Source organism: Atractosteus spatula, chromosome 7 (genome assembly GCF_055471065.1).
Source record: "Atractosteus spatula isolate fAtrSpa1 chromosome 7, fAtrSpa1.hap1, whole genome shotgun sequence".
Classification (NCBI taxonomy): Eukaryota; Metazoa; Chordata; class Actinopteri; order Semionotiformes; family Lepisosteidae; genus Atractosteus; species Atractosteus spatula.
This window is the reverse complement of record NC_142712.1, coordinates 60,229,278-60,255,314: the sequence shown is the minus strand read 5'-3', so window position 1 is coordinate 60,255,314 and position 26,037 is coordinate 60,229,278. Positions and strand designations below refer to the sequence as shown.

Below are 26,037 nucleotides of genomic sequence, written 5' to 3'. Positions count from 1 at the left end.
GTAGAAGAAGTGAAGCAGAACTGTAAAACCAAACGGTAAATATGGCATAGCTCCATAGAATGGCAGGAAGTGGTCTCATTTAATATCTAATGTGCATATGTATCAGAATTCAACTTTTATTTTTAGGAAATAATATGAAATAAAGCATGAAGTAATTCTGAACTTTTTCCGAATTTGTTTGAAGCCATTAAAGTAGCTGATTTAAATGAAACATTTTAGTCTAATGAAAGTGTTAAACTGGGTTTTGTGATGCTTGTACCATTGAGCAAGTTGACATCCATCAATCAATGTTTGATTAAAATTTTATTTTTCTGGTTGTTGGTCTAATGCATTCTGAACCTTCTCTGTATAATATTTTGCCAACACTTCAATCAATCAAGGTTTATTGATCAATGCACAAACAGTACAGCGTACAGCGGTGTTGTGGTAATGAAATGCTTTGTCCGCGAGCTCGTTAAGAGGGATAGAAGAGTAGAAGGACAGGAATTTATAGGGATTAGATTAACGAAAAGAAAAAAAATAGGATACAATAAATGACACAATTGTAATTTACAATACAATTAACAGATTGAACTTCAGTTAAATCGTGCAACTTCAGTTGCAGATCACACTGAAATAACTAATGCGTTCATGACCATGGACTATTAAACCATTTAATCAAACTGTTAATACACATGAAAATCATCATTAGAAGATGTCCCTATCAGGTTATTCAAACACTCTTATTGTTCTGTTTATACATCACTGTTATAAAGAATTTATCATTTGGACTTGCAAACTTAAAATCCCCTAAATTGAATAAGTAATTTAAATATTTTTCTCTCAAACTGTTTGGAATGTTAAAAATCCAGACAATGCACCTAGTGTTTATGACAGAGTCTGTACTGTACTTGCTTAGCTGCACTGCTTAGCAGGTCATACGTTTACGGTCTCATGTTAAGAGAGTAATTACAGTGCACAGTGAAGGGAATGCAAAGCCAAGACATCTGCCTGAGCTTCACCGTTGTCTGGTACTGTAGCACGGTTCTTCATTATTGTGCCACACGTAGGTTTTCTAAACCGTTAACATTGGCTTCTATGGGGTCAGCTGAGCAAGCAGTTAGGAGGGTTCACTGTCGGTGTTGTCCTTCCAACGGTCCCAAGAGAGGTCTAACCGATTTCTCCACCCTTTGGGTGACAGGCAGGCTTTGCTTGTGGACTGACGCTAAAGGGTGCTGACCACTAGCTGACCCCCCAATACAGCTACTGACCTGCAGTGTCCGTCACCCCATCCCGTTAGTGTGCAAGTGTCATTAAAGAGGTTTAGCCAAAACAGAAGGAAGGTGATATGAAAAGTCTGACAGACAGGTCATCTTCCTGTGGTTACATTGTATAGACAAAATGATCGCTATCTCTTCCCCTTGATCTGCGTTAAGTACAGACATGTGCCATGTAGGGAAAGGTGAATGAGCCTGCTGGTTTGGTCCTTCCTATTCCTAGATACCTGCCATACATGTGTTGTCTCCTGTTGTCGTACTGTAAATCGGGGAGGAATCTTGAATTATGATAGCACTCCTATGAAATCCGTAGGGAGCCTCTTACAAATTAACTGAAATGTTTATTAATGATCTGCCGCTTACATGAATTTGCCCGCCCTAATATTCGAGTGCGGCTCAAAACGAGAATTGTCTCTAAGGGTCTCTGAGAGTGTTCCAGTTCAATTCAAACTAAATTACCTCTGCTGGGAGTTTTCTGCCCAGCAGCTGCTAATGGCATCGCGAAATCCTACAGTTCATCACGAGGAGCCCAGAACGCTTCCCACCTGCCTTAGAGATCATCCGTATGTGGTTTCTGGGAGGGATTTATTATACCGTAAATGCGTTTGCATCTGATTTTCTATTTGAGAATGTTACAGTATATTTCCATCGGCAACAGAACCGTATAGGACAGTGCCCTCATTTCAGAGAGGCTTCAGATAATTCCTGGCTCTTTAGCTCAGCTTTTCCAAAAGTATAGAAGGCTACACAAAACAGACTTGTCTGTATGGCAAAGGTGGCGCCATGCACGTCCAGTATGTGTGAGATCTGACCCCCAGGGATACTGGCAGGTCTTTAACAGTTGTAGTTTTCTTCTCTCTTTACCTCCTTGGCTCTTTCCTCCAGGGATGTGCCATTTACATTTACTGCCTGTTCTCTTTTGTAAATGCTTATCTGAGATGCCAGGGCTGATAATGCCTATTTCAACTAACAGGACCCTAAAAATGTTGGCTGCCTGGTATTTATTCTTAGCAAGTCTGTATGCATTGCTCATCTATACACAGAGTCGTAATTCTTTATCGGATAGACATAAAGCATTACATGAGCAAGTTGGGTTTAGTTTATGAAATATGTAGCTTCAGGCTTTAGCTGCAGCACATACAAATGCCTGTGAACCTGACAGATTGTGTAATCAAGAAAGAAAAATGTTTTCCTAGCCACAGGTAGAAACAAACCTTTTTTTTGTGAACCCTGTCAAATTGTGAAAAATGAAAGTTATGTAACATTATTGAAACACCTTAAAATGTGTATGATGAGATTGCTGGGAAAAAAAACACAAATAATGTTGATGTTACTTTGCGGTTCAACTATTAGTTCTAAAGAGGTAAATACCCACTTGGAAGACCTGTTATAATATAAATGCAGCTGCTGTTCTTTTCTAGTAAAGAGCCCTAGAAATGGGGCAGTTCCTTTAGACTTATTCCTCGGCTGATCACAAGGGTTGCTGGAACCAACAAGGAGATCACCATGAAAGTGTTGGTCCTTCATTGTACTTTTTCCCCTCAAATTTCTGATAACATAAATGAGTGAAAAAGTGAACCCACTAATGCAACCAATAGCTTGATCGTACTACAGTACATGTTTCATGTTTCACTTCAATAGGACATTGAACAGCCTGTTGTTCACAGCTGAGAAAACCCCCATGCCGTTTGATCTCGGTTGCATACTGTGGCATCCTAATTACACTATTTGGAACACGTTTGCTGCAGTGTTCATACAGTATCTTTCCAAGCATAACCTTCATTCTACTTGACTGATCCTGTGCTATGTGACTTTATAATGTTCAATCATGGTGATACTCGGGAACATTCTCGCATGTGCATTCAAACTGGCAGAATGTATACAAAATGGTCATCTTGAGTGGAATTAATAAGAGGTGCATTTAAGACTATGAACAGGAAGACTTTCTTCACACAATGGGCTATATGAGTGTGGAACGTTGTATTGATGTTTCAGGTTCCTTTCAGGAACAGTCATGATCACTGGATCAATGAGCTGCTAACAACCAAATTAATTAGATGGACTAAAAATTTGCTGGTGTTTTGTAACTTTCCTTACAGTATGTTCTGACACTTTTATATTCTTATGTGTCATCTTAAAAGTTTAATTACAGACTTGAAAATGTCTCTTTTCAATCTGCTGTCTTTTAGGCCCGTGATGACATTTTAAATGGCTCTCATCCTGTCTCTTTTGATAAAGCCTGCGAGTTTGGAGGAATACAGGCTCAGATCCAGTTTGGGCCTCATGTAGAACACAAACATAAGCCTGGATTTCTAGAGTAAGCCTATATTTATAATAGCCAACGTGCAATTTTTTTTACCTTAGAATTCCCATCATAGCATCACAGAGAACTTCTAGATATTCTAGAGAAATATAATATAGCATTACAAATCATTTTTTTTATTTGTCTGAACTGACATTAACTATAGGTTTTGCATGTTACCATAATGTTTAGAAGTTGTTTAGAAGCACTTCTTGCTATTCCAACCACAAATGGGTTAAACAAATCTAGAAAGACTGAAACAGGCAAGAATATAGATCCTGTAGAGTTTGTGTGTAAAGAAGCTTTGAGTGCTACTTAGGTAACAGTCAATGCATTTCTCCAGTGGTGTCTTTCAAACCTTGTAATTCATAGACCCGTAGAAGAATCCAGTAGCTTGTTGGTATTACAGAATCAGTGATGGATTAAAACAGATTGATATAAAATATTAAACTATTTAAACCCCATCTTTTCACAGATGTTAATCTAGTCCATTTTAACGAGAGGAGAGGTTTGATGTTAAGTTAAAGATAAAGAAGGCACATTTTAAAATTTCTGATTATGGATATATGCTACTTTTTTTTTTAGCCTAAAGGAGTTTCTGCCTAAAGAGTACATCAAACAGAGGGGAGCAGAAAAGAAAATATTTCAGGTAAATGTCTTTTTAATTTTGTGGTGGTAGCCCAATATTCAGCATGAAACAAACACTAAATACCTGAATATCATACTGCAAAATATCTTTCAGCAGTTTTATATGCTTGAATCATTTTTAGTTTAATATGAAGTTTATGGGAATTTTTAATACACACTTCATTTGCTTGTAACATGTAAATATATAATTTGAACAAAAGAGATTTAATTTCATATCTAGTGGCAAAGCCTGTATTCTGAATAATGGTTTGCCCTTTCAGAATGCCGTCTTAGATTTCAAAAGCTCCCAAGAGCCAGTGAATTCATTTTGAGATTTAAAGATTGTTCTGATTTAATAAGCAGTGCATCTTCTTTTGTTTTTAACGCACTGTTGCATAGCGTACATTAGATGGTGAACCATCAGCTCTAATTAGGGGTAGGTTTTAATTTTTATCTTTTTTTACAGTCATTGTTGAAAGAGTTAAAAGTGCCTTTCCTTCTAAACTACAGGAACACAAAAACTGTGGAGAGATGACTGAGATAGAAGCAAAAGTAAAATACGTCAAGCTGGCACGATCTCTGCGGACATATGGAGTATCGTTCTTCCTGGTGAAGGTAAGTGAGAACACAGACTGGCGTCTTGTAGCTCTGTGAGGAAAAAACCGGAGGTGCAGAGGTCTGGTTGTGTGTTTTAATCAAGCACAGTATTTGAGTCCTGTATTCAAGTGTGCTGAAATGTGTTTAAATTGCTCTGAGTACCTTTTTAATGTTCTGGTCTGGAAAAGATCAGACCGTGCCTGGCATACTGTACACGTGGAAGTGCCGGTAAGGAGGGGATGACACAGATTAGAAGTCAGTTTTCAAAAACGTTTGCTTTGTGTGCAGATCTTTGCTGTCTCAACAAGCAGACCACAGACAGATATGTCAACAACAGATTTTTGTGGAGGTTGGTTATATTTGCTGGTGCTAGATTTCAGTCTTTTGCATGCCTCTTTCAGATCTTCCCAGGTTGCAGTAATAAACCATTATGTAAGGCTCCGAGATATGAAAAGAATTTTGACTTGTTTCTAGGTGGGGATGAAAGCCCTTTTTAGAAAATCCAATTCCACCTGCAAAGTGAACTTAAAGCCTACCAGATGTTTCAAAAATGCTCATCTGGCATTCACACTGAAGACAGATAGAGAGCATACCTGAGCTGTGTGCCCCACAGTGTTGTTTTTTTTTTGCTAGTAATTATACAGCGCCTAAAGGAAAGGCAACTTTCATAATAAAAGAGCAAAAAGCTTCACAAAACATTTTATACAAAAAGAAATCTTATTTCTCCTCAGCAGAGAGCTCTGGGATTATTTCTTATTCTGTCAGACACTTTGTGAACAATGGCTCAGTGAGTCATGTGATAAGTAACATGAAAGAATGAGCATTCTTCTTTGTCTACCTTTATTAACAGGAGTCTGGGATTTCTTTTGCTGCTGGTCAAAATAATGTATAACTTGTATTCTAATAAGCACCTTTTAAAAGCAAGGCTCTAATACTACAACCTTCCTTTAATAAATGTGGTAAGTCCACATTCTAAAAGAAAGCAGTTGAATTCTATTGGTCCCCTATCTACTGGCTAGTAAGGAATTACAATTGAAAAAAAAGTGGGTTGATTTGTCTCTTACAGTTATGTTTGGTAGCTATATTACACTGTTCTAAATGTATTTTCATCTTGGTTATCTTTCATTGAGTAACGCTAAGCTTGCTGTTGTTTTTTTAAGTCAGCTGAAATTTAAAAATAGCCCTATCTACATTTAGGGAATAAAATACTTTTACAGAATATATTTGTTTCCACTCTGAGTTTTTATTAATGTAGGATGTCATGCATCTCCAGAATTCACATTTAAAAAAAAAAACAACACTCTTTTTCACGTTCATATGATGAAAGCGGTTTGTTTCTTTGACATCTGTCTGTAAGGAGAGCTTTACTTCTGAAGAGCCGAAAGTCTATTTCTTTGTCATCTGGTGAAATGTATCTTTCGAACCTGGAAAAGAACAATAGCCCGAGGCTGTGTAAAGTATTTTGCTTCCTAATTTATGTTAGGATTTATTGCTTTGGGGTGGGTGCCAAATCTGTCTACACGGGGAGCTGAAAGTGGAGTGATTTTTCACGGGGCACAGAGCAGGCAGATACTTCACTGGTTGCTTTCTGCCACCCTGCCAGGATGAGTTCTGCCCCTGGCAGAGTCACCTTCTTATATCCTGGCTTCACCCCGCACTGACCAGCAGGGCAGCTGGTGGTAGCTATTTAGTTCAATTTCAGCTCTGACTGAAGTGCAGGCTGTCAGGAAGATGGTGGCTTTTTATAGCATGTTAACAACTTACTAAACCTTGCCAGCTTCTTTTGAGGTATATAATTGAAATCAAAGTGTAAGAGGATCAAGCCTGCACAGTACTGTGATTATTACAACACTTGAGTGGTAATTATGGGGTAATGAGAATGGTTATAATTCTTAAGGAAAGGTAAACTTCAAAGATTTGCCTTTATAATAGTCTGCCTCCTTCTCTGAAATGGTACTTCCCGCTCTGGGTCCCAAAAACGACGGTCTGTCGCACGCCGAGTGGCCGTGAGAGGGCCATGTGCTGCAGGCCGTTTTGGTGCAGGTGGTTATTTAGCAGAGCGCTCCTCGGAGTTGAGTTATGTGAAAGGTAAAAGGAAAAAAATTGGTGTATTTCAGGAAAAAATGAAAAGCAAGAACAAACTGGTCCCCCGTTTGCTGGGCATAACCAAAGACTCGGTGATGCGCGTGGATGAAAAGACCAAGGACGTCGTGCAGGAGTGGCCTTTGACTACTGTGAAGAGGTGGGCTGCCTCACCAAAAAGCTTCACACTGGTAAGCTGCCTCACTTTTCCCTCATGGAAGGAGCCATTTGCCAAATTCTTTCAACCCCACACTCTGCCAGAGGCTCTGCTAAGCCTCTCTTAATTAGCAGTAGCTTGAAATGACAAAACCAACAGGTGGTCGCTGGTTTTGCTGGCCATTTTCCTCTGTTTTGGAAGCACAACAGAATCTTTTCGGTGGAACCAAACACTATGAAATGTTGCCTAAATGAGAATTAGATTACATTTACTTTAATGACTAGTTTAGTTTGTGTTGGCTGAGAAGGATATTTTAAGTAATTTTTTTAAAGGATTTTTGTTTAATCATTGATGTCTTATGATCAATAATAAAAAAAATCCTTGCAGAAACATATGCTAGCTCCAGTTACCATAGAGTAATTGTTTTGCAAAGAAAAGCTTTGAGGTTCAGAGAGTGCCACTATTACTGTACATCTTACACTTTGAGAAGTTCATTTTGTGAAAGGAATGTGCAAACTTGGCATAACAGAGCCAGAAGAGAGTAAGTGTTCATGAGAGCTGTAAAGGCTATGTAGATGGTAAAGACCAAACAACTAAGTGTCTTGACTTTAGAAGTCATATAAATGCACAGTTACACAATGAATGTGGCACAGCTTTCAAATTTTTATGCTTTCATTTTTTTTTTGCTAACAGATTGCATTATAGATGTGCTGCATTTTTTTATCTTGACCGAGACACTATGCTATTCTTATAGCAGCACAATCTCTCAGGACGTGCCTTTAAATGGAGTGTCTGTTGACCTCCCATTAAAAGGTTTTGATTCAGATCTTCCACAGGTATTGAGTCCAGTTATCAAGGGAGGACACGTGTTGAAATAGGAAGAGGTGTTTTGTTTGTTCTGAGCTTGGGGCTAGCACAGAGCGACATTATGAGCATTAATGTAGCATAAAGGATTCAAATTCCCCTGATTACACTGTATTTCACATCTGTGGAAAAGCTCAAATTATAACATTAACTCTTACTGGGATCCATGAAATTCTGCCTTTTTGTTTCTACTAAAGAACATGAAGTTAAATCACTTAGATCTTTTACACTTTTGAGATGACTTTATGATCTGTCTTTTGGAAAGAATGCATGACCCAAACCCTGTGCATGTCTGTATATCTCAGCCTCATTACCAGCAGCTATTTCAGTAGCCATCATAAGGGAGCATCATTGGTTTGGAATCCAAGCACAACATTTAAGAAAGTATTACATCATTAAACCATTTTCAACTGATCTTTCAATCCATGTGTTCAGACAGATGGAAGATTCCAGTGGATGTTATGTGAGTGGTTGTTGGACAGTGACATTTTCTTAAGTGGTAAAAAAAACTCTTTAATTCTCTAGGATTTTGGGGAGTATCAGGAGAGTTACTACTCTGTCCAGACCACTGAAGGTGAACAGATCTCACAACTCATTGCTGGATACATTGACATCATCCTTAAAAAGGCAAGTAAGATGAATGTTGAGTTCGGTGAGTTTTTGCACTGTGATCAGCTAATATTGCCACCCAAGATGTATGAGGCCGTAAGAGCATTTTGAGTTTAGGTAGTGGGAAAACAATGCAAAATAGTTAGGGACCGGAAAGTCATAACCCATAATGAACATACTGTATACTGTACATATACAGTGTATGTAAATTTAGGAAAATATCAGCATTAAGGACAGTAAGAAAGTAAACTTAGCCCATGCTCCTTAAATTAGTAGATTTTTTCTCCATAACAATCAGTAGAATAGTGTGATGGGGGACCATAAGGTAGAGGAAGTGTTTCACTTGTAGCTACATACTGTAAATACAGCATAGTTCATTTTTTTCATAGTACTTAGAACATTTTTTAATCTTATCACTAATTTTTCTTACTTGTAACTTAAAGTAACGTAAATTAAAGCTGCAATTTAAACACTTAACCAAACACTTTTTTAAATATAATTTTACCTTTAGACATTACCTAGTTGTGATTGATTTATGTTGTCAAGGGAATGGGAGGAAACTGATGCCAAGATAAAATATGATAAAAGTCAACATCACTTACAGTACATTCACCATCAGATGTGCAAAAGCAGCGAAACAACTTATCTTAAACAAAAGTCTTGAAGCTGAAAATGATGCACTGAGGTGTGGTGAATTTTTATGTTGTGTCCCTAATATCTCAGCGACATTTGTGCGAGAAATGTATGTAATGTTGGGGTGACTAGTAAAAAGAGATCTTGTACAGTGGGTGCAATTGAAAACAGAAGCTTAATACATAGACTATGCATTACAGTGCTTAAAGAGATGCTTTTAAAAGAATTAAAGAATATTCGCTGATCAAACAGTGTTACTCACACAGGTAACTCCGTGATTATTGGTGAACCACATAGAAATATTGAATTAATGACCCTCCACCTCCCTTAATCCCTAAACAGCTCATTGGAATTTAATTAATGAGCTCGATTGTATGTTCTGTGCAACAGTCGATAAGAAGGTTTTTATTGGCTGAATTGCTAAATGTTGAAGGGGCAAAAAGAGAAACAAGATAAAAACACAGGCAATTTAAATCCCTAATGAAGATGTCCATGACGCGGGAAGAGTGAGTCATTCAGAAGCAAGTGGGCAGACCTGCCTGGGTCTCTGAGGGACACTGCCTTTACAGCACTTCAGGTTTGATTTGAAGGGCTGTACTGTTCTTGCCGCTGCATCATCTGCTCCTTTTCCTGCAGAAGCAAAGCAAAGATCGATTTGGGTTGGAAGGAGATGAAGAATCCACCATGCTGGAAGAATCAGTCTCCCCAAAGAAGTGAGAATATAGTTTCTTTATTATTTTAGATGTCGGTAAGCTATTGCTATTACGAATTCCTTACATGTTTATAGCGCTCTTCTGGACACTCCACTCAAAGTGCTTAACAGGTAACGGGGATCTCCTCCACCACTACCAGTGTGCAGCCCCACCTGGATGATGCGACGGCAGCCTAAGTGCGCCAGAACGCTCCCCACACACCAGCTCTCAGTGGGGAGGAGAACAGAGTGATGAAGCCAGTTCATAGATGGGGATTATTAGGAGGCCATGATTGGTAAGGCCAATGGGAAATTTAGCCAGGATGCCAGGGTAACACCCCTACTCATTTGTAGGAACACCCTGGGATTTTTAATACCACGGAGAGTCAGGACCTTGTTTTTATGTCTCATCCGAAAGACGGTGCCTTTTAACAGTGTAGTGTCCCTGTCACTATACTGGGGCTTTAGGATCCACACAAACAGCAGGCTGAGTGCCCCCTACTGCCCCCACTAACACCTCTTCCAGCAGCAACCTTAGTTTTTCCTGGAGGTCTCCCACCCAGGTACTGACCAGTTTCACACCTGCTGAGCTTCAGTGGGCTGCCAGTTGTGAGTTGCAGGGTGGTATGGCTGCTGACCTTGGAACAAGTTGGAAAACACTGTACAGTTTACCACGGTTATCGAGCTGGTTTCTGTTCCTTTTAATGCAAATACACCAGTCTCTCTGTGTGCTGTTAAAGGGGTTCCTGTCTGGTAAGGAAAGAAATTGCATACATCACCTTTATATGGTGGCCTTTAAGTGGTTAAGATGTTGGAAGATATGAAAAATCGTGCACAGATGGTAGAAAACAGTTCACCTTGGAAATGGGTTTAAATGATTTAAAGTTTACATCGAGCTCTAACTGCTGCCAAAATGAATTTGGCCTGTTCATTCATCAGAACACATGCAGCCACCATAAAATACTGAGGATTTAGACAGTGTCGTGCAAGATGGAGATGAGTGGCTGGCTGGCTTTGTTTATTTGTACCGTTTCTTCACTCAGTAAATACATTTATTATAGTCTGCCAGACTGCAGATGTTTGAGAACTTCCTAGTTTATTTTTTTGCTGTCTCCCAGCACTGTTAAATGTATGGATAGTGATTGTGCATAGAATACAAGACATTACAGTTGAGTAGCAAAGACCAAACGTTTCTCTGGTTGCAGTTCTTTTTTCAACCTATGTTGACTGTATTCTATGTTCAATGTAACCCAGCATGAAAAGGGTCCAATATTTTTTTGTTTGCTTGTGGAAATTAAACAGAGGAAGTACATTTCTCCAGGAATGTTTAATTTTACATCCTCTTTTGTGCTTAAGAACCAATTAACTGATCTGGAAAAAAGAATCATTAAATAAAGGAAGCTGTGTTGCAGAGCAACCTGTCTCTATATTGCTGTTCGAACATTAGGTTCTGTTTCTCTGTAATCTGTCAAGTCTTGTGCCTTGGTCAATACAGGAGTTTCCTTTAAAAACAACTCCATGCACAGACTCAGACAGTCATTATGCCTTGGATGCTAGTATTTTTTTCTCTGGAAATGAGCAATTTGGTGGTCATTTTCTCAAGCGGTCACCGGTCAGTGCTCTTTCTGGGCTAGTCTGTGCTCTCTGGTGGGTTCTACACTGACGTTCAATTAAGCGATGTCAAAGAGTAGGAAGTTGTTTGAAGGCAACAAATGCCACTCTGCCACTGCTTTGATTAATATTAGATATCATAGCTGTTTGCTGTATAAAATGTGGTTGTCTTGGCACTCAAGCCCAATCTGCTTTATCTTCTGGGTTTTAATTTGACATGTTTTTTCTACATGCAACAGTCTAATATTCAACTTTTTGGATTTTTTCACAACCACCAGACATGCAAGAGTAACTTTTGGCTGCCCAGGCTCCCGTGTTGTTTATTTAAACAATAAATAAACTTGTCTTTGGTTAATAACTTTACTTACTTTAATATAACACTGCTGAAAATTCTCCTGATTTCTGGTTTCTGAAACATAAACGTTAGATTTAGAAGATTCATATACCCTGTTGTCCGTTGGCATCATTTGCTTAATACGCACACAAAATTGTAGTTGCACTGTTAAATCTATAACATTGCAATTTTTTTTACAATCTGTTGAGTCTCAATATACCTAAAACAACTTCCTTTCTGATTTTCACCCGAATGTTATTTGCATTGCAGTTAGATAAGGTCTGGATTTTTTTCTTTATGTTGTTTGAAACTGATTTTGCATTAAACTGTACTACCAAATGTAGAGAATTCCTTTACAATGCAAAACTTAAAATAATGTGTGAAATTGCCTTGTTGGATCTTGTTGGTTAGGGTGACTTAAATTCAGTATGTGGAGTGTAGGCTTTCTAGGTAAAGTGAACTGAAAGATAGGTGCAGCTGGTCTTAAAGCAGTCCTCCTCTTGTCTGCTATAGGTCCACGATTCTGCAGCAGCAGTTTAACCGCGTGGGTCGAGTGGAGCACGGCTGTGTGGCACTGCCAGCTGTTATGCGTTCGGGATCGAGTGGACCAGAAACCTTTAACATGGGCAGCATGCCCTCTGCACAGCAACAGATCATGACTGGCCAAATGCACAGAGGGCACATGCCCCCACTGGTAAGAATTAACCTGGGACCAACATTGCAGCTTGTATGTTCAAACAGCTTACTTAATCAGTATTAGCACAACTATTAATTCAGATCCTGAATAACTGCTGCATTATTACAGTGTTGTTAATATAAGTACTGGGTTTTCCTTTTGAATAGAGACAATTCATGCGGTTCCATACAGTAGCCTTTCAGGATTTATCTGCAAGGTACAGTTTAACAGCTAGCATGCTGGGGGGAAAAATACATTTTTATTAGTAACAAGTTACAAAATATTCTTTAGGAAGTATGTTCTTCCAAAGAAAGATTTATCCAAGCTCATTAAGGTTGCAACAGTTCAATTCCATGGTGCACCCATGGGATCACTCTATTTCCTCTGCAAATTGTAATACCCCATTAATGTAATACTTTCTAGAAAGTGTAAATTGAAGTCTACCACTCTGTCTAACTGTCCATTGTTTCTTGTTCTTAGAATAATCATTTGTGATTTACTGTTAAAGTTAATGGTTCTCCTAAAATATAATTCTTATTGTTTCTTTAAATCAGAGCTCGGCACAGCAAGCTCTAATGGGGACCATTAACACCAGTATGCAAGCGGTCCAGCAAGCCCAGGCTGACCTCAGTGAAGTGGATAACCTTCCACCTTTGGGACAAGACATGGTGAGCTCACAAAAAGTTGTGTATAATATGGCTGTCTGCGTCCATGCATTTTCAAAACAGACTTGCACGTCAAAAGGAAACCTTCTCTGGACCAGAAGATGAAATTCTTCAGGTTTGTCTTTTCTTCAATGTTAGAGACTGGTAAGTAGCTTAATAAACACGCTGCTTGCCAACATGTGAAGCTACAACCTGATGGATGATGCAGTAGCAGAACTGTGGGTTTGCTGCCCTTCTGCTGTTTTCCAAACCTCTCCAGCTTCACATGTGTTTGGTTTTGTACCAGCCTCTTCTCAATGTTCCTGAGTGCATTGATAAAAATATGCAATATTTAAGACACTTTTTTTCTGTTTAATAGGAATAGGTGCTAAGAAATAACACACATTTTAGAAGAGCCAAAGCAAAAACAGAGTTACTGGTATCATGTGACCAGCTCATTAATATAAGACTTAATATCATTTGTAACTATGATGAGATTTCATTTAAAGGATACATGGAGTTGTGAGGGGATTGTAAAAAGTGATGCTTCAGCTATCTTTTTATTGTGGTGGGAAATTGCCTCCAACAAAACAAGCTTCAAGGTCTTTTAATGCCAAAGCCCTGATAGTTGGAGGAATAAAAGGAACTCCACCTCCTTAGCAACGTGAGATGCCCGTGACATCCCGTCTGAGGTACAGTATTCTTTTTTCAGACCTCATTTATGACATGTCTCCCTTCTGCATTTCCAGGCGTCGAGGGTTTGGATTCAGAACAAAGTGGATGAGTCAAAACACGAGATTCACTCCCAGGTTGACGCAATCACAGCAGGGACTGCCTCCGTGGTCAACCTTACAGCCGGTGAGCCTTACTCGCTGACGAAAGGGCCCTCAGCGCTAGGTCGCAGTTTTAAGGTGTTCAGACATAGTGGGCTTTACTGCTATTTGATAAATGAATTGGTTTAAATACCTAACTAGGTCTTTCTTATATGCTGTAAATCACAGGATGCCTTTACAGTACCAGGTTGTTCTCTCTGCCTTATTTTTAGTGGTGTGTAAGATTAATGTGGCCATAAGTCATCACTTACGCCTTCAAAGCTGGTCGTCAAGCATAGTGGGAGATCATTTTGTATGATTTAAAGACAGGCAGAGTTTCAAAGATACGCACTTACATGCATTCATTCTAATTGTAAGAACTACCCTATAAAATGTATTAAAGTGTATAAGGCTTGACTAAAGTAAGAATGTCTGTTATATTACACAGCATTCAGTAAGATACAAAAACATTCTTTCATTAGATGATGTTTGAATCCTATGACCAGCCATCCTTAGGCAGTGTGAGTTTTAGAAGTCTCGTTGTCAGTTTCAGACTGTGGGTTCTGCTTTGCTCAAGTCTATCTTAAACTTTTGTTGCGTCGTCTGTGCCTTTGTTACAATTTTTGTTAAGTTATGTTTTGAAAATACGTTTGCTCAAATTTTAAAAAAAAAGTGCGAATGAAGATAGCATTTCCTCGCAGAGGCTATCCCTGGAGTGAGCGAAGTTGTAATCGCCAATGGCCTGTCAACTCAAGGCACCTAGCCAATCGGTCGTCTTCCATCTGCCTGACCGAACAGAGAGCACTGTTCCCCTTTGCTTGCAGCTGGGTGTATAACTAACCTCATTTTATGATGAATAATCATGATGGAGATTTTGTTCTTGTGGTCATGAGCTATCACGAGGAGTCTTTGTCTCTGCACCTCTCTGTCTCCTCCAATTTCTTTGACACCTTGGTTACAGCAGTGCTCTTAGAGGGCTCGGGGCGTGATGATGCCCTGGGAAGCATAGAAAAGGTTAATGTGGGGCTTCTCCTGCCGCAGGCGACCCCGCTGACACGGACTACACGGCTGTCGGCTGTGCCATCACCACCATCTCCTCCAACCTGACGGAGATGTCCAAAGGCGTGAAGCTGCTGGCCGCTCTGATGGAGGACGAAGTAGGCAGCGGGCAGGACCTGATGCGCGCTGCCCGCACTCTGGCTGGAGCTGTGTCTGACCTGCTCAAAGCTGTGGAACCAGCTTCAGGGGAGGTGAGAGAGGGGGTTCTTCCCCTGCTCCTCTGGCATGAGGGCGCCACCCCCCGCCGTGACCTCCAGTTCAACAGAGTACTGAAAGTGGAGAAAGAAATCAGTTGAGAACAAGTCCTTATGTACATGTCATTTTGTAGTAGTCCAGGAGAGGTGAGAGAGGGAGTTCTTCCATGCTTCTCTGGTATGACGTCACTGCTGTGAACACCAGTTCAACAAAGCACTGAAATTTGAGGAATAAATCAGTTGGGAACAAATTCTCCTGGAAAATTAAATGTACAACATGAGAAATACAAGTAGTTCAAGAGAGGTGGGAGTTCTCTTCCATGCTTCTCTGGGATGAGACTGTGGCCACTACCATGACCTCCAGTTAAACAGAGCACTGCAATTTGAGGAATAAATCGATCGACCACAACTTCTCATGTAGCTCGATGGGAAAAGCCACGCACATAAGGGACATCTAAGCGAATGAAGAAAACAAGTTTGAGCGGGTGCAAATGTCAAGCAATATCTAGTCAACCTTAGCCGCTGAAAGCTTCTGCAGAAAGCCATCCACTCTTAATATCCTTTTCAGTAAGATAAGCATTCATTCATTTCTACACGATGAAATGAGCAATGGTCCAGTAGACAAGGGGTTTAATCCTCGTTGGCATTATGGAATTTAACGTACACTAATGTCTCATTTGTCTTAAGAAGTTAAAAATGAGAGGAGGCCTTTGACCCCATCTAGCTCTTTTCATGGTTAATTTATTCAAGGATCTCATCCAGCTTTTTAGTTAGAGAAACCAGGGTATCTGCTTTAACAGTGTAACTGGGTAGCTTGTCCCATACTACTTTCACTCTGAAGAAGTCTTCTCTGTTGACTTTGTCAATACCTTGTATGAACAGAAAAATGTTTGAAGAACGTAACGTCCAAAATCCAGAACCAAAGAAAAACTGATCTTATGGTTCTCCCCTGTGCAAACGAGTTTCTGTTGCAAACACACTTGTATTAAGTCACTGTTTGCCTTTAATTACGGTTTCTTAGTTAGGTATTTTTGGTAAGTGTTTTTGTACAATATGAAACAAAGAAGCTTTGTAAAAACAGGGCTTCATTAGATATTCAACCACGTTGAGCATGCACAACGAATTTCAAATACACTTCCACAGGGGTCTCATACTTGAATTAAATATTATCTTTCAAAGCTGTAAAGAAATGTATATATAACTTATTCAGACATGTAAATCTTGAGCAAATTGGCGGATATAACTGGAGTTAAGCTCAGTTTTTCCTCCTGGTCAAATTATTTTTCTTTGTGGTTGCTTAATTGTTTCCTTTAGTGTATGAAATATGTATATAAATATATAATATCTTTGTTTTGGAGGTGGTGTGTATTGTATGTAAAAGTTCAAAGTGAAGTGGAACTGGCTGGTTGCTGTCTTGGTAGTTTGAGAGAATCAGTTTAATAACCCTTTATGCGACCGTATGTAAATGGCTTTCTCAGCGTCAGCCCTGGAGAGACCTGGCCGTGTAACCTTGTGCTCTTCCCCTCCAGCCTCGACAGACCGTGCTGACTGCTGCCGGCAGCATCGGGCAGGCCAGCGGAGACCTGCTCCGCCACATTGGCGAGAGCGAAACGGACGAGAGGTTCCAGGTAAGAGGACGTGTCTTTAGGATAGGCCAGCTATGGATTCCTCAGATACAGACATTTTTGCTGTGTTTAAATCCTGGACTCCTCCGTTCGTAATTATCAACTCTTCAAAGACGGAGGCCGTCTGTTTTATATGCGGTAGCTTCCCCAGTTTCATTATTTTGCACCTGATATTTTTGCTTAACTGACTCAATACACATCTGCACTATACACTTTTTGCATGGTCTGCCATGTTCTTTTCTCACTACAACAAGAACAATAAATATGTAGTTATTATTTATTATGTTTGTAGTGTACTGCCTACATTGTGTGGTGTTGTCTGTTGTACCGTGCAAGTCCCAAGAGATCAGCGCGATTAAGAATTCCCATGTATGTGCGAGGCTCTTCTCTGTGCATCTGCTGGAGTCCAGCAGTAGGGAACGGGCCGGTGTCAAGCTCAACCTTGGTATTCTCCTGTCATCACACAGCCCAGGAAGTGTTAAGATAACTTCCCGTTGGTTTTATATGTAGGCCCCTGGCAGTGTCATTGATCCCTTCCAGCATCACTATCAACTGTATGCTTCTCTAGCAGAGTATTTTCTTTTTTTTGTGCCCTTTACCTGATGTGCTTTGTGCCAATCCTTGTTGTACACGCCATGCTGTTTGGAGGTGTTTCATAATCGATTTGCATGAGCTCCGGATGCAGCGCGTCAGGTGGTTTTTCCATGTTTGGTCTGGGTGCTGTGCAGGACGTGCTGATGAACTTGGCCAAAGCTGTGGCGAACGCCGCGGCCATGCTCGTCCTGAAGGCCAAGAACGTGGCGCAGGTGGCGGAGGACACCGTCCTGCAGAACCGGGTCATTGCTGCTGCCACGCAGTGCGCCCTCTCCACGTCGCAGCTCGTCGCCTGCGCCAAGGTAGCATCTCCACCGCGTGCCTGCTCCTGTAACTTCTAGAAGATGTACTGTATAATTATAATCAACTCCTAACAATTGTTGCAATGATAACCTATCATTGCAACAAGCTATCATCAAATGTTTCAATTGGTAATAATAGATATACTGTATTATACTGTATGTGATACATTATATAAAACAATTTTTATCAATTGCAACAATTGTTAACAATTGCAGTGGTATGAAGACTCAATCAAACATGCTATCGAAAAAACTACATTAGGTGGCGGTGATTCATAATTGCATTTAACCCCAATTGTACATACTGTATGAGACATAAAGCAGAATGTGCCCTCTTGATAGCGTGTTTAATTTACTGCTGTCCATTGAGGGTGGTGTGATGTTGAGTTGTGAATAGGTCTGGGAATGAAGTAAGTCTGTTTTTATTTTTCCCCTCTGTTTGTGTGTGGAGCTCTGTACCCATCTTATTTGTGTCTTCGCCTCACTGCCCTGCTGCCTCTTGCTCTTCCTGCAGGTGGTGAGCCCCACTATCAGCTCCCCAGTGTGCCAGGAGCAGCTGATCGAGGCCGGGAAGCTGGTGGACCGCTCTGTGGAGGGGTGCGTCAAGGCCTGCCAGTCCGCCACCGAGGATGGGGAGCTGCTGCAGCAGGTGAGCGCGGCAGCCAGCGTGGTCAGCCAGGCCCTCAACGACCTGCTGCAGCACGTCCGCCACTACGCCAGCCGCGGGGAGCCAATCGGGCGCTACGACCAGGCCACGGACACCATCATGACCGTCACGGAGAGCATCTTCAGCTCCATGGGGGACGCTGGTGAGTACTGAGTGACTCTCCTTCACCAGGCAGCGTGTATATAATGTGTGAATTGGGATGCTGTGGCTTTTTGCATCCACCCAGCTCTTATCAGAAAGTCACCTGTTCCTGGTGAGGGTTGCAGCACCCCAGAATCAATCCCAGAACTACAGGGAACAAAAACTGGGCCATGCCCTGGGTGGCGCAGAGACTTATTGAGCTACACGCACAGGGAACATTTCAAGACACCCGTTATCCTAGCCAGCACCTCTTTGTGAGGTGGGAACAGGACCCAGATTTTGTGTGGCAGCGGGATTAACCACTTGCCACCCTTGACTCCTTTCATTTCTGGGAATGGGGTGAGCGTCTATGTTAGTGTTAGTGTTAGATGTAATGCAGAAGGCCATTGGCTCAGGCATGTAAATACGTGCCTTGGGTCAAGTTGATGTGTTGAGCAGGAATTGCAGATTCCTTATAGACCATCAGCCCTTCCTTCATGCGGTTCTTCTGCACAATACCACAGACTTGGATAGCCTGAGCTTGAGGGTTCACAGGAGGGTATAGATGAAATAAATTTCAGGGTTTACAACTTGCCTGTGATAGTCATAAAATAAGCTCTGAATTCAATATTGAAAACTGTGTTATTAGGTTTTCGAAAAAAAGGTTCATAAGAAGAAAGTGGGCCACTTTCCAATTCAAAGCCTTGGCCCTTGCTTAGACTGAGATAAACTGAGTTTTGGCAGGTTTACTTGCTTGATGCACTTGTCTAAAACAAGACATCAGAGAAACTCTTCATTCCAGCCTGCTCTCGGTTGTTGGCACATGACTTTGGAACGCCATGCCAGATCCCTGAATTTTGATGCCAAACAAATAGGTTTTGAAAGGGATAATGCTATCCCTTTATTAAGTATATAAGGAATGATTTGGATACATCTTTATTTCTGTCTCGTCTTGTTTAAAACAGATGTTGAACGTTTTGTGCCTGATTTATTCTGTTTGTCTTGTTGTTTGCAGGGGAAATGGTCCGTCAGGCAAGAGTCTTGGCCCAGGCCACCTCGGATTTAGTGAACGCTATGAGGTCAGACGCTGAGGCCGAAATAGATGTGGACAACTCCAAGAAGCTTCTTGCTGCAGCTAAGCTCCTGGCTGATGCTACAGCCCGAATGGTTGAGGCTGCAAAGGTAATGAGACGGAGAGAGACTCATCCTTGTTTAATGGTTTTTGCTTTCCCAGTTGAAATAGTGAAGTTGACCAACTTCCTCCCAGAACCTTACTGGTTCAAGCCCAAGCTCTGTCACTGAGTTGCCCTGAAATTTAATCACCCTCCTTGCGCCCTATCCTCCAGATAAGATGTAAAGGTGACACCCTGTAGTGACTGCAGCAGTAGTTGTTGTTCTTTCCTCAGCCTCTCTAAATTCACTGGCTAACAGTATGAGCATAGTGATAGTGTGCCAAATAACTGTTAGAATTATTAATTGTAGAAGGCTTATTCCTAAATCCCCTTAGTAAATCTTGCTAGAAAAACTTTCAGAATGACGCAGAAATAATATATTAATTGCAGTAAAAATGGTCAAAATGATTTCAGCTAGTATGGGCAAGAATACACTAAAGAGGACATCTTGATCCACATTGTCTGCACACTCCATTTGCATTTAAGTTTTCATAAGATGTTTATGAAATATTACTTCCAACATTACATGGAGGATGCATGAATCTGTAATAATTTTCGAAAAATCATGAGATTGAAGTTAAAATTAATATGAATTCCATGCATAGGGGTGGTGATAAAAGAGGTAAGGAGTGTAAGTTGATGAATCACCTTGCCAGTCTGTCTTCCTTCCCAGCTTCGTCTGAAATTAATTTTGGGTTCTGTTGACAGTCTCGTTTTATAATCCCAGATTAATGTACTTTCTGCATAGCAATTCTGGATTTATAATTCTTGAGGTAAGTGTTTCCATATACTTGCAGAGCCGAACGTACCTGTTTTGTTTAGAAAACACCCTTCTCAAAAAATTATGCTTGCGACCTTTCTTTTTAAGACCGCTTCCCAGAACTCTGGCAAGAGCAGGTTGTTTTCTCTAAATACAAGGTGACCTATTCAGTGTAGGCAAAAGTGAAAACGGCTCCTGACATCCCCTGAGAAGCCTGTGCCTTTGGGGAGGAAAAAAAAGACCGAGACACATAAATGTGTTGTGCATTTACTGTTTCACTCATTCCTGCCTTGCTCAGCTTGTTTGAAGCTTGTGATGAATGATCTTTCTGTCAAGCTTTCAAATTTGTATCTGCTCAAAGATGGCCAGTTATCCAATCTAGGAGTTTCAAACTTGCTTCCTGAAAGGCCATGTGGCGTCTGATTTTTGTTTGACCTAAGCTCTGTTGCATAATGGGTCTAATTATTTAACTGTGTGCAACACCTGTACTTCTATCCAGACTCTGAGGTGTTTTATAGATATCTGTAGCTTTAATCAAGTGAATGATGTGTATAAGCAGTTGTAAAAAAATACCTTTAAAAAATCGTACAAAACTAAAGACTGAAAATGGTCATGCAGTAGTTTAATTGACTACCCTGTTTGGAACAAAATCCAGAAGACCTTAGGTCCTCAAGAAATTGTTCCAGGTAACGTTGTATGCCACAGCCTCTGCAAAAGACTTAACACGTGAATTGCATTTTAATCCAAAGTGATTGCAAAATGGCATGATAGAACTAACAGAGGCTTTTTCAGAAAGAGGCACCCTTTCCACTTTGAAAATAATAGGAAGCATATGGGCTCAACATGTTGGAATTCTTCAGAGTTCTGTCAGTGTGATCTTTCAGCGAGGTTACTTACAGTACATGTCGGCATCTTCTTTAAAACAAAAATTATTGGAACAGATTTTTTTGTTCATGTTATAAAATGCATAGAACACCTGTTACGTAAATATTTTATATCATCCCTTTGTCTTACGGAGACCTCTTGTCAGTCAGTGAAAAACTGCCTCCCATGCAGTTACCCATTCTAATTCAGTAAGGTGCAGTGTTTTTCGCTGTGTGTAAGTTTAAAGATAAACCTGGTTTCTGTTCCGAATGTAACACTTTGCTTTGTGTAAAAGTGTTTGAAGGGATCAACTCGCTTGATTTCCAGTTCAAGTCCCCCTTTGGAAATATGAAATAACATCACAAATTACTCTTTATCACCTTTCAATATCCTGGGCATTACTAGGATATTATTAATGTGAAATACCAAGGCAAATGAAAAGATAGCTGATCACTTGTCGCTAATGCTTTTGATCTGTGGCACATTAGTCACAACATCACTGGCTTTATTAAGGGATATGAGAATACAGTGCTGATTGTTTCCTTGGTAACCATAAAAAACTGACTATTTAATGTCTCTTTGCTTTTTTATAGTATACAGTTGAGAATTAAAGATATTTTCTTAGTTATGCTGAGGGAAGAGAAATTGTACTTGTCTTTGCTCCAAATATGGAGGACAGACAATGAGGAGGTGGTGAAATCTGGGTTAAATGTATAGTACAATTAAGTGTTTTTAAGAAAATGCTGCAAATTCCTAGATGGTAAACTAATTGAAATGAAAAAAATATTTCTGTGATTTATGTTCATGGTTCTGGTTTCATGATACTGCGTTATTAAGTTTAAGCTCAGAATTGACATTTCACCTCCACCTTGTGTTTATTCCACTGTTCCAAAAGCTGTTTTGTAGGAGCACAGTTTCCAGCTGGAGAAATGAGGCAGGAAATTGGCAAAAGCCAGGAATGAAAACCTCTCTGTCATGTCTTAGCACATTGTTCCCATTGTGCCATGAAAGAACATACAGTAACAGGCTGACATGGAGTCTTCTGCGTGTTCTGTTTAAGAAGGGTAAATGAGTGAAGACGGTGACAAATGGAAAAGGTGCATTATTGCATGTTGCTTTTAGTCAAGCAGTTGTCTAAACGCATGAAATATGGAAATAAGTTTCTCTTGTGATGGTTTTTCATCTCTTGCTTTGGGTAAACTGACCCTTTGTGATGCCTATCTTTAGGATTGCTCTTTAGTCCATGCATTGTAAAGAAGGTTGTTCAGTCTCTGGGCTGTGTTTTGTTTGTGGGAAGATATTTATCCTGATGATGGGAGATTTATGCAGTGAAGAAATATGAGTGAAATGCTATGCTGATGGAAGTTGGTTTAAAAGTCACCGTAGCCCGTAGCTGTTCTTTTAAGAACCCTGTGAATTGTAGATATGTAGAATTTATGCCTTTGCAGTTTTACAGTTTTATCGGACATGGTTCACAGTGATTGCTTGTGCCTTCAATTTTGCTGGAGATGCTGCTTTGCAAATGCACAATATCATTTGATATAATGCTTTGCTGTTAATGTATGCAAAAGGGTAAGTCAGAAGAATATTAAGTACTCATTAATATTCATTAGTGGTATGCATCACCTGGAAGCTTTATAGACACTAAATCACATTTTGTGTTTATTTGCTTTAGCTGGTAAGATCTGGGTGGCATTAACAGTGCTTTTCCAGGCTGCCTCTTAATTAACTAAATTGCACCAAGCTTAACCCTAAATCCATATAAGAATGGCAATGCAATATACAGTAGAGCCCTGCTAATGGTATTAGTTTTTATTTCTGAATCGTTTGTGAGGCACATTCATTAAGGCCACAGTCAGGCACATTTGTAAGTGACATTCAGAAAGAACAAGGATAAGTTTGGTTTGGCTCAGTGTTACAAATCAGTGGAGGGTTCAGCATGACAATTATCTGAAGTTGTCCAAGGATAAACTATTGTCTCACGGAGACTGCTTTCAACACCAACACAGCTCCCACTGGGACAGGAACATCCAGCCTGAGTAACACAGACAGGAGGAAAAAGATAAAATATCGGCACCCAGTGTTGCTATGAAACAAGCCCCCCGCGCCAGCAGGCGTTGAGCAGGATGTCTGTGTCCATCAGGGGGCCGCCGCCAACCCCGAGAACGAGGACCAGCAGCAGAGGCTGAGGGAGGCGGCAGAGGGGCTGAGGGTGGCCACCAACGCCGCCGCCCAGAACGCCATCAAGAAGAAGCTCATCAACAGACTGGAGGTAAGGAGCAGCTGGGCTGTGTGGCGGCAGGACCGGCCTGCTGGTGGGGCCTCTGATGCTTGACTGTTGGTGGCGCTGGAGCGAGTTACTTGGCCCAGTGGCTGCAGGCGGCCGGCGTTTCTCAACCGCTCTGCCTTCAGGCATTGGGCTGCGTAAAGGACAATCGCATCTGAGAAAATAAAAGTTGAAATATGTTCTGTATGCGCTGGTTTTGTGGAGTTCTTGATGCGTCGCGCCGCACGTTCGGTGGGTGCCCTGGAGACGGAGGCTGCGCTCACAGACTGGTCACGTGTTAATCGCGTGTGGCGTGAGTTAGGGTCTTCAAGTCTGACGGGGCTAGAACACAAAAGCCAGATCATCTGAGAGCCGTCGGGCTGGAGATCTGCGTTTTACCGTCCTCAGTCCTTGCAAGGAAAAATTGACTGTACACTTACTTGCCAACTCGCATTAAATAAGTTTTGTTTATAAGCAAGACTGCTCTGGGTATGTTCACAGCTTATGCGGAGTACCATTTGTCATTAAATCAGTTATGACATTTTTTTTACCACCAAATATACTTAAAAGTACGTTTTATACAGAATGTATTGTTTTAATTTACAGTTACAGAGAAGCACATAAAGAGAGCACCAGTCCAGTCAGTCAGAGCTTGTGGAGATGAACCACCATCTGCTTTCACTCCTCCAGACTGGCTGCAGTGGGAGACTAATAGGGGGGAGCTACATCAGGTGGTGGCTCGTCCCGGAGGGCTTCAGACTCTGTTTTGATTAAGCAAGTTTTGGAGCTTCTTTTTGATGAGCAATAGGTATAGGCAGCATCCTCATCACGCCACACTCTTTGACTGAGAGCTGGTGTACCTCTCTCTATTGCATTTTGCTTTTAGTACATATATTAGCTGGATGTCCAACTAAAATGCATCCTGCACTTAGTGCTCTAGGTTTCGCCCGTCTGGCTTGTCCACATCATGGACATTCTGCTTTTATCAAGGTGTGTTGGGAGTGATTAAAATAAAGGGCAGGACAAAGAGCACCATTACGAAGTAGAGGGAAATAGCTGAGACAGTTTCTCTCTGTCTGTATTTCTGTTTCAGTCAGAACTGACCTCAGCCCTGTGATTCCTAGCAGTCGTGCACAGTTGTGGGAAGGTCAAGCACTGGGCTGGGCGGTGGCTGTTGTCAGTGTGAAGGAATGAGTCTGCTGTTGTCTTCCGCTTTGCATTTTTTCACATTCCATTCCAGTTCTAGGGCTGCGTATTGATGAGCACTAATTTCACAGCTGGAGGAATGGAAAAATATCTGGGAGCAGAGGGTTGTAACTTAGAACTCACTTATCTAAAACTAAATCTGAGTTGTTTTTATATTGCTTATAGGACATCTTTTGAAACTTATTTTCTCAAATGCAAGATTTTTCCCATTTTTGCTGCTCCCATCAAATTTTCCTGCTTTTTGACACTGAAATGTCTCTCTGTTCCTCAACTATTCTCTCTCTCTAGATCACAAAAGAAGGCGCAAAAAGCTTTATCTGATCCACCTGCTATTTTTTCCCTACTGCTGTTCATTTTCTCTTCCATGGAAGTCAATGTTTTTGGTAGTCAACTGTGTGCGTGGTCTTGAAATGTTCAAGAGGCCATTCTGTTCTGCACTTTGGAAGGACAGCTTCTAAGCTTTCTTTTTAGTATCACGGGACAAAGCTATTTCTGTTCTTGAAACTTTTTTTTTCATCCACCCACAGATGGTGGAATTCTTTTTTGTTTCTCATGACTCTATGAAAGAATGCAGCTTGCGGCTTACCAATATCAGCAGCATTTCATATTGTGCGCAGTACTTAACATGTAAAGTTTTTTTAAGCATGATTGATTTTTGCTCTGTTGTGTATTGTTCCTTCCAGCCTGCATTCTTTTCCTTTCCTGGCTCCCTTTACACACTGCTAACCTTGTCCAGTAGTGTAGCCTAGCCTGTACAATCTCTACCTACCATATCAGACAACTCTGAAAGAAGCGGTAATGTGAGCATTGGGGTGTGTCAGTTCCCTATTCTGGTTGCTGCTGGAAGAGGTGTTAGTGGGGCCAGCAGGGGGCGCTCACCCTGCAGTCCACGTGGGTCCTAATGCCCCAGTATAGTGACGGGAACACTATACTGTAAACAGGTGCCGTTCTTCGGATGAGACATAAAAACCGAGGTCCTGACTCTCTGTGGTCATTTAAAAATCCCAGGGTGTTTCTCAAAAAGAGTAGGGGTGTAACCCCGGTGTCCTGGCCAAATTTCCCATTGGCCTTTACCAGTCACGGCCTCCTAATAATCCCCATCTATGAATTGGCTTTATTACTCTGCTCTCCTCCCCACTAATAGCTGATGTGTGGGGAGCGTTCTGGCACACTATGGCTCTCGTCGCATCATCCAGGTGGGGCTGCACATTGGTGGTGATGGAGGGGAGTCCCCATTACCTGTAAAGCGCTTTGAGTGGAGTGTCCAGAAATGCGCTATATAAGTGTAAGCAATTATTATTATCCTCACTGTG

At 40.9% G+C, this 26,037-nt stretch overlaps 1 protein-coding gene across 1 annotated transcript in view; it reads left to right on the top strand.

The window, feature by feature from the left end:
- The window catches only part of LOC148831550 (talin-2), a 140,244-nt gene that overhangs the window by 75,497 nt on the left and 38,710 nt on the right, over window positions 1-26,037 (top strand). Inside the window, exons 8-22 of the mRNA XM_088921607.1 lie at window positions 3,446-3,573; window positions 4,144-4,207; window positions 4,696-4,800; window positions 6,900-7,055; window positions 8,411-8,512; window positions 9,764-9,840; window positions 12,277-12,457; window positions 12,994-13,107; window positions 13,833-13,941; window positions 14,937-15,145; window positions 16,678-16,776; window positions 17,502-17,669; window positions 18,184-18,478; window positions 19,472-19,638; window positions 23,396-23,524. Of these exons, the coding sequence (XP_088777733.1) occupies window positions 3,446-3,573; window positions 4,144-4,207; window positions 4,696-4,800; window positions 6,900-7,055; window positions 8,411-8,512; window positions 9,764-9,840; window positions 12,277-12,457; window positions 12,994-13,107; window positions 13,833-13,941; window positions 14,937-15,145; window positions 16,678-16,776; window positions 17,502-17,669; window positions 18,184-18,478; window positions 19,472-19,638; window positions 23,396-23,524 (2,103 nt within the window). The remainder of the gene's footprint in view (window positions 1-3,445; window positions 3,574-4,143; window positions 4,208-4,695; window positions 4,801-6,899; window positions 7,056-8,410; window positions 8,513-9,763; window positions 9,841-12,276; window positions 12,458-12,993; window positions 13,108-13,832; window positions 13,942-14,936; window positions 15,146-16,677; window positions 16,777-17,501; window positions 17,670-18,183; window positions 18,479-19,471; window positions 19,639-23,395; window positions 23,525-26,037) is intronic.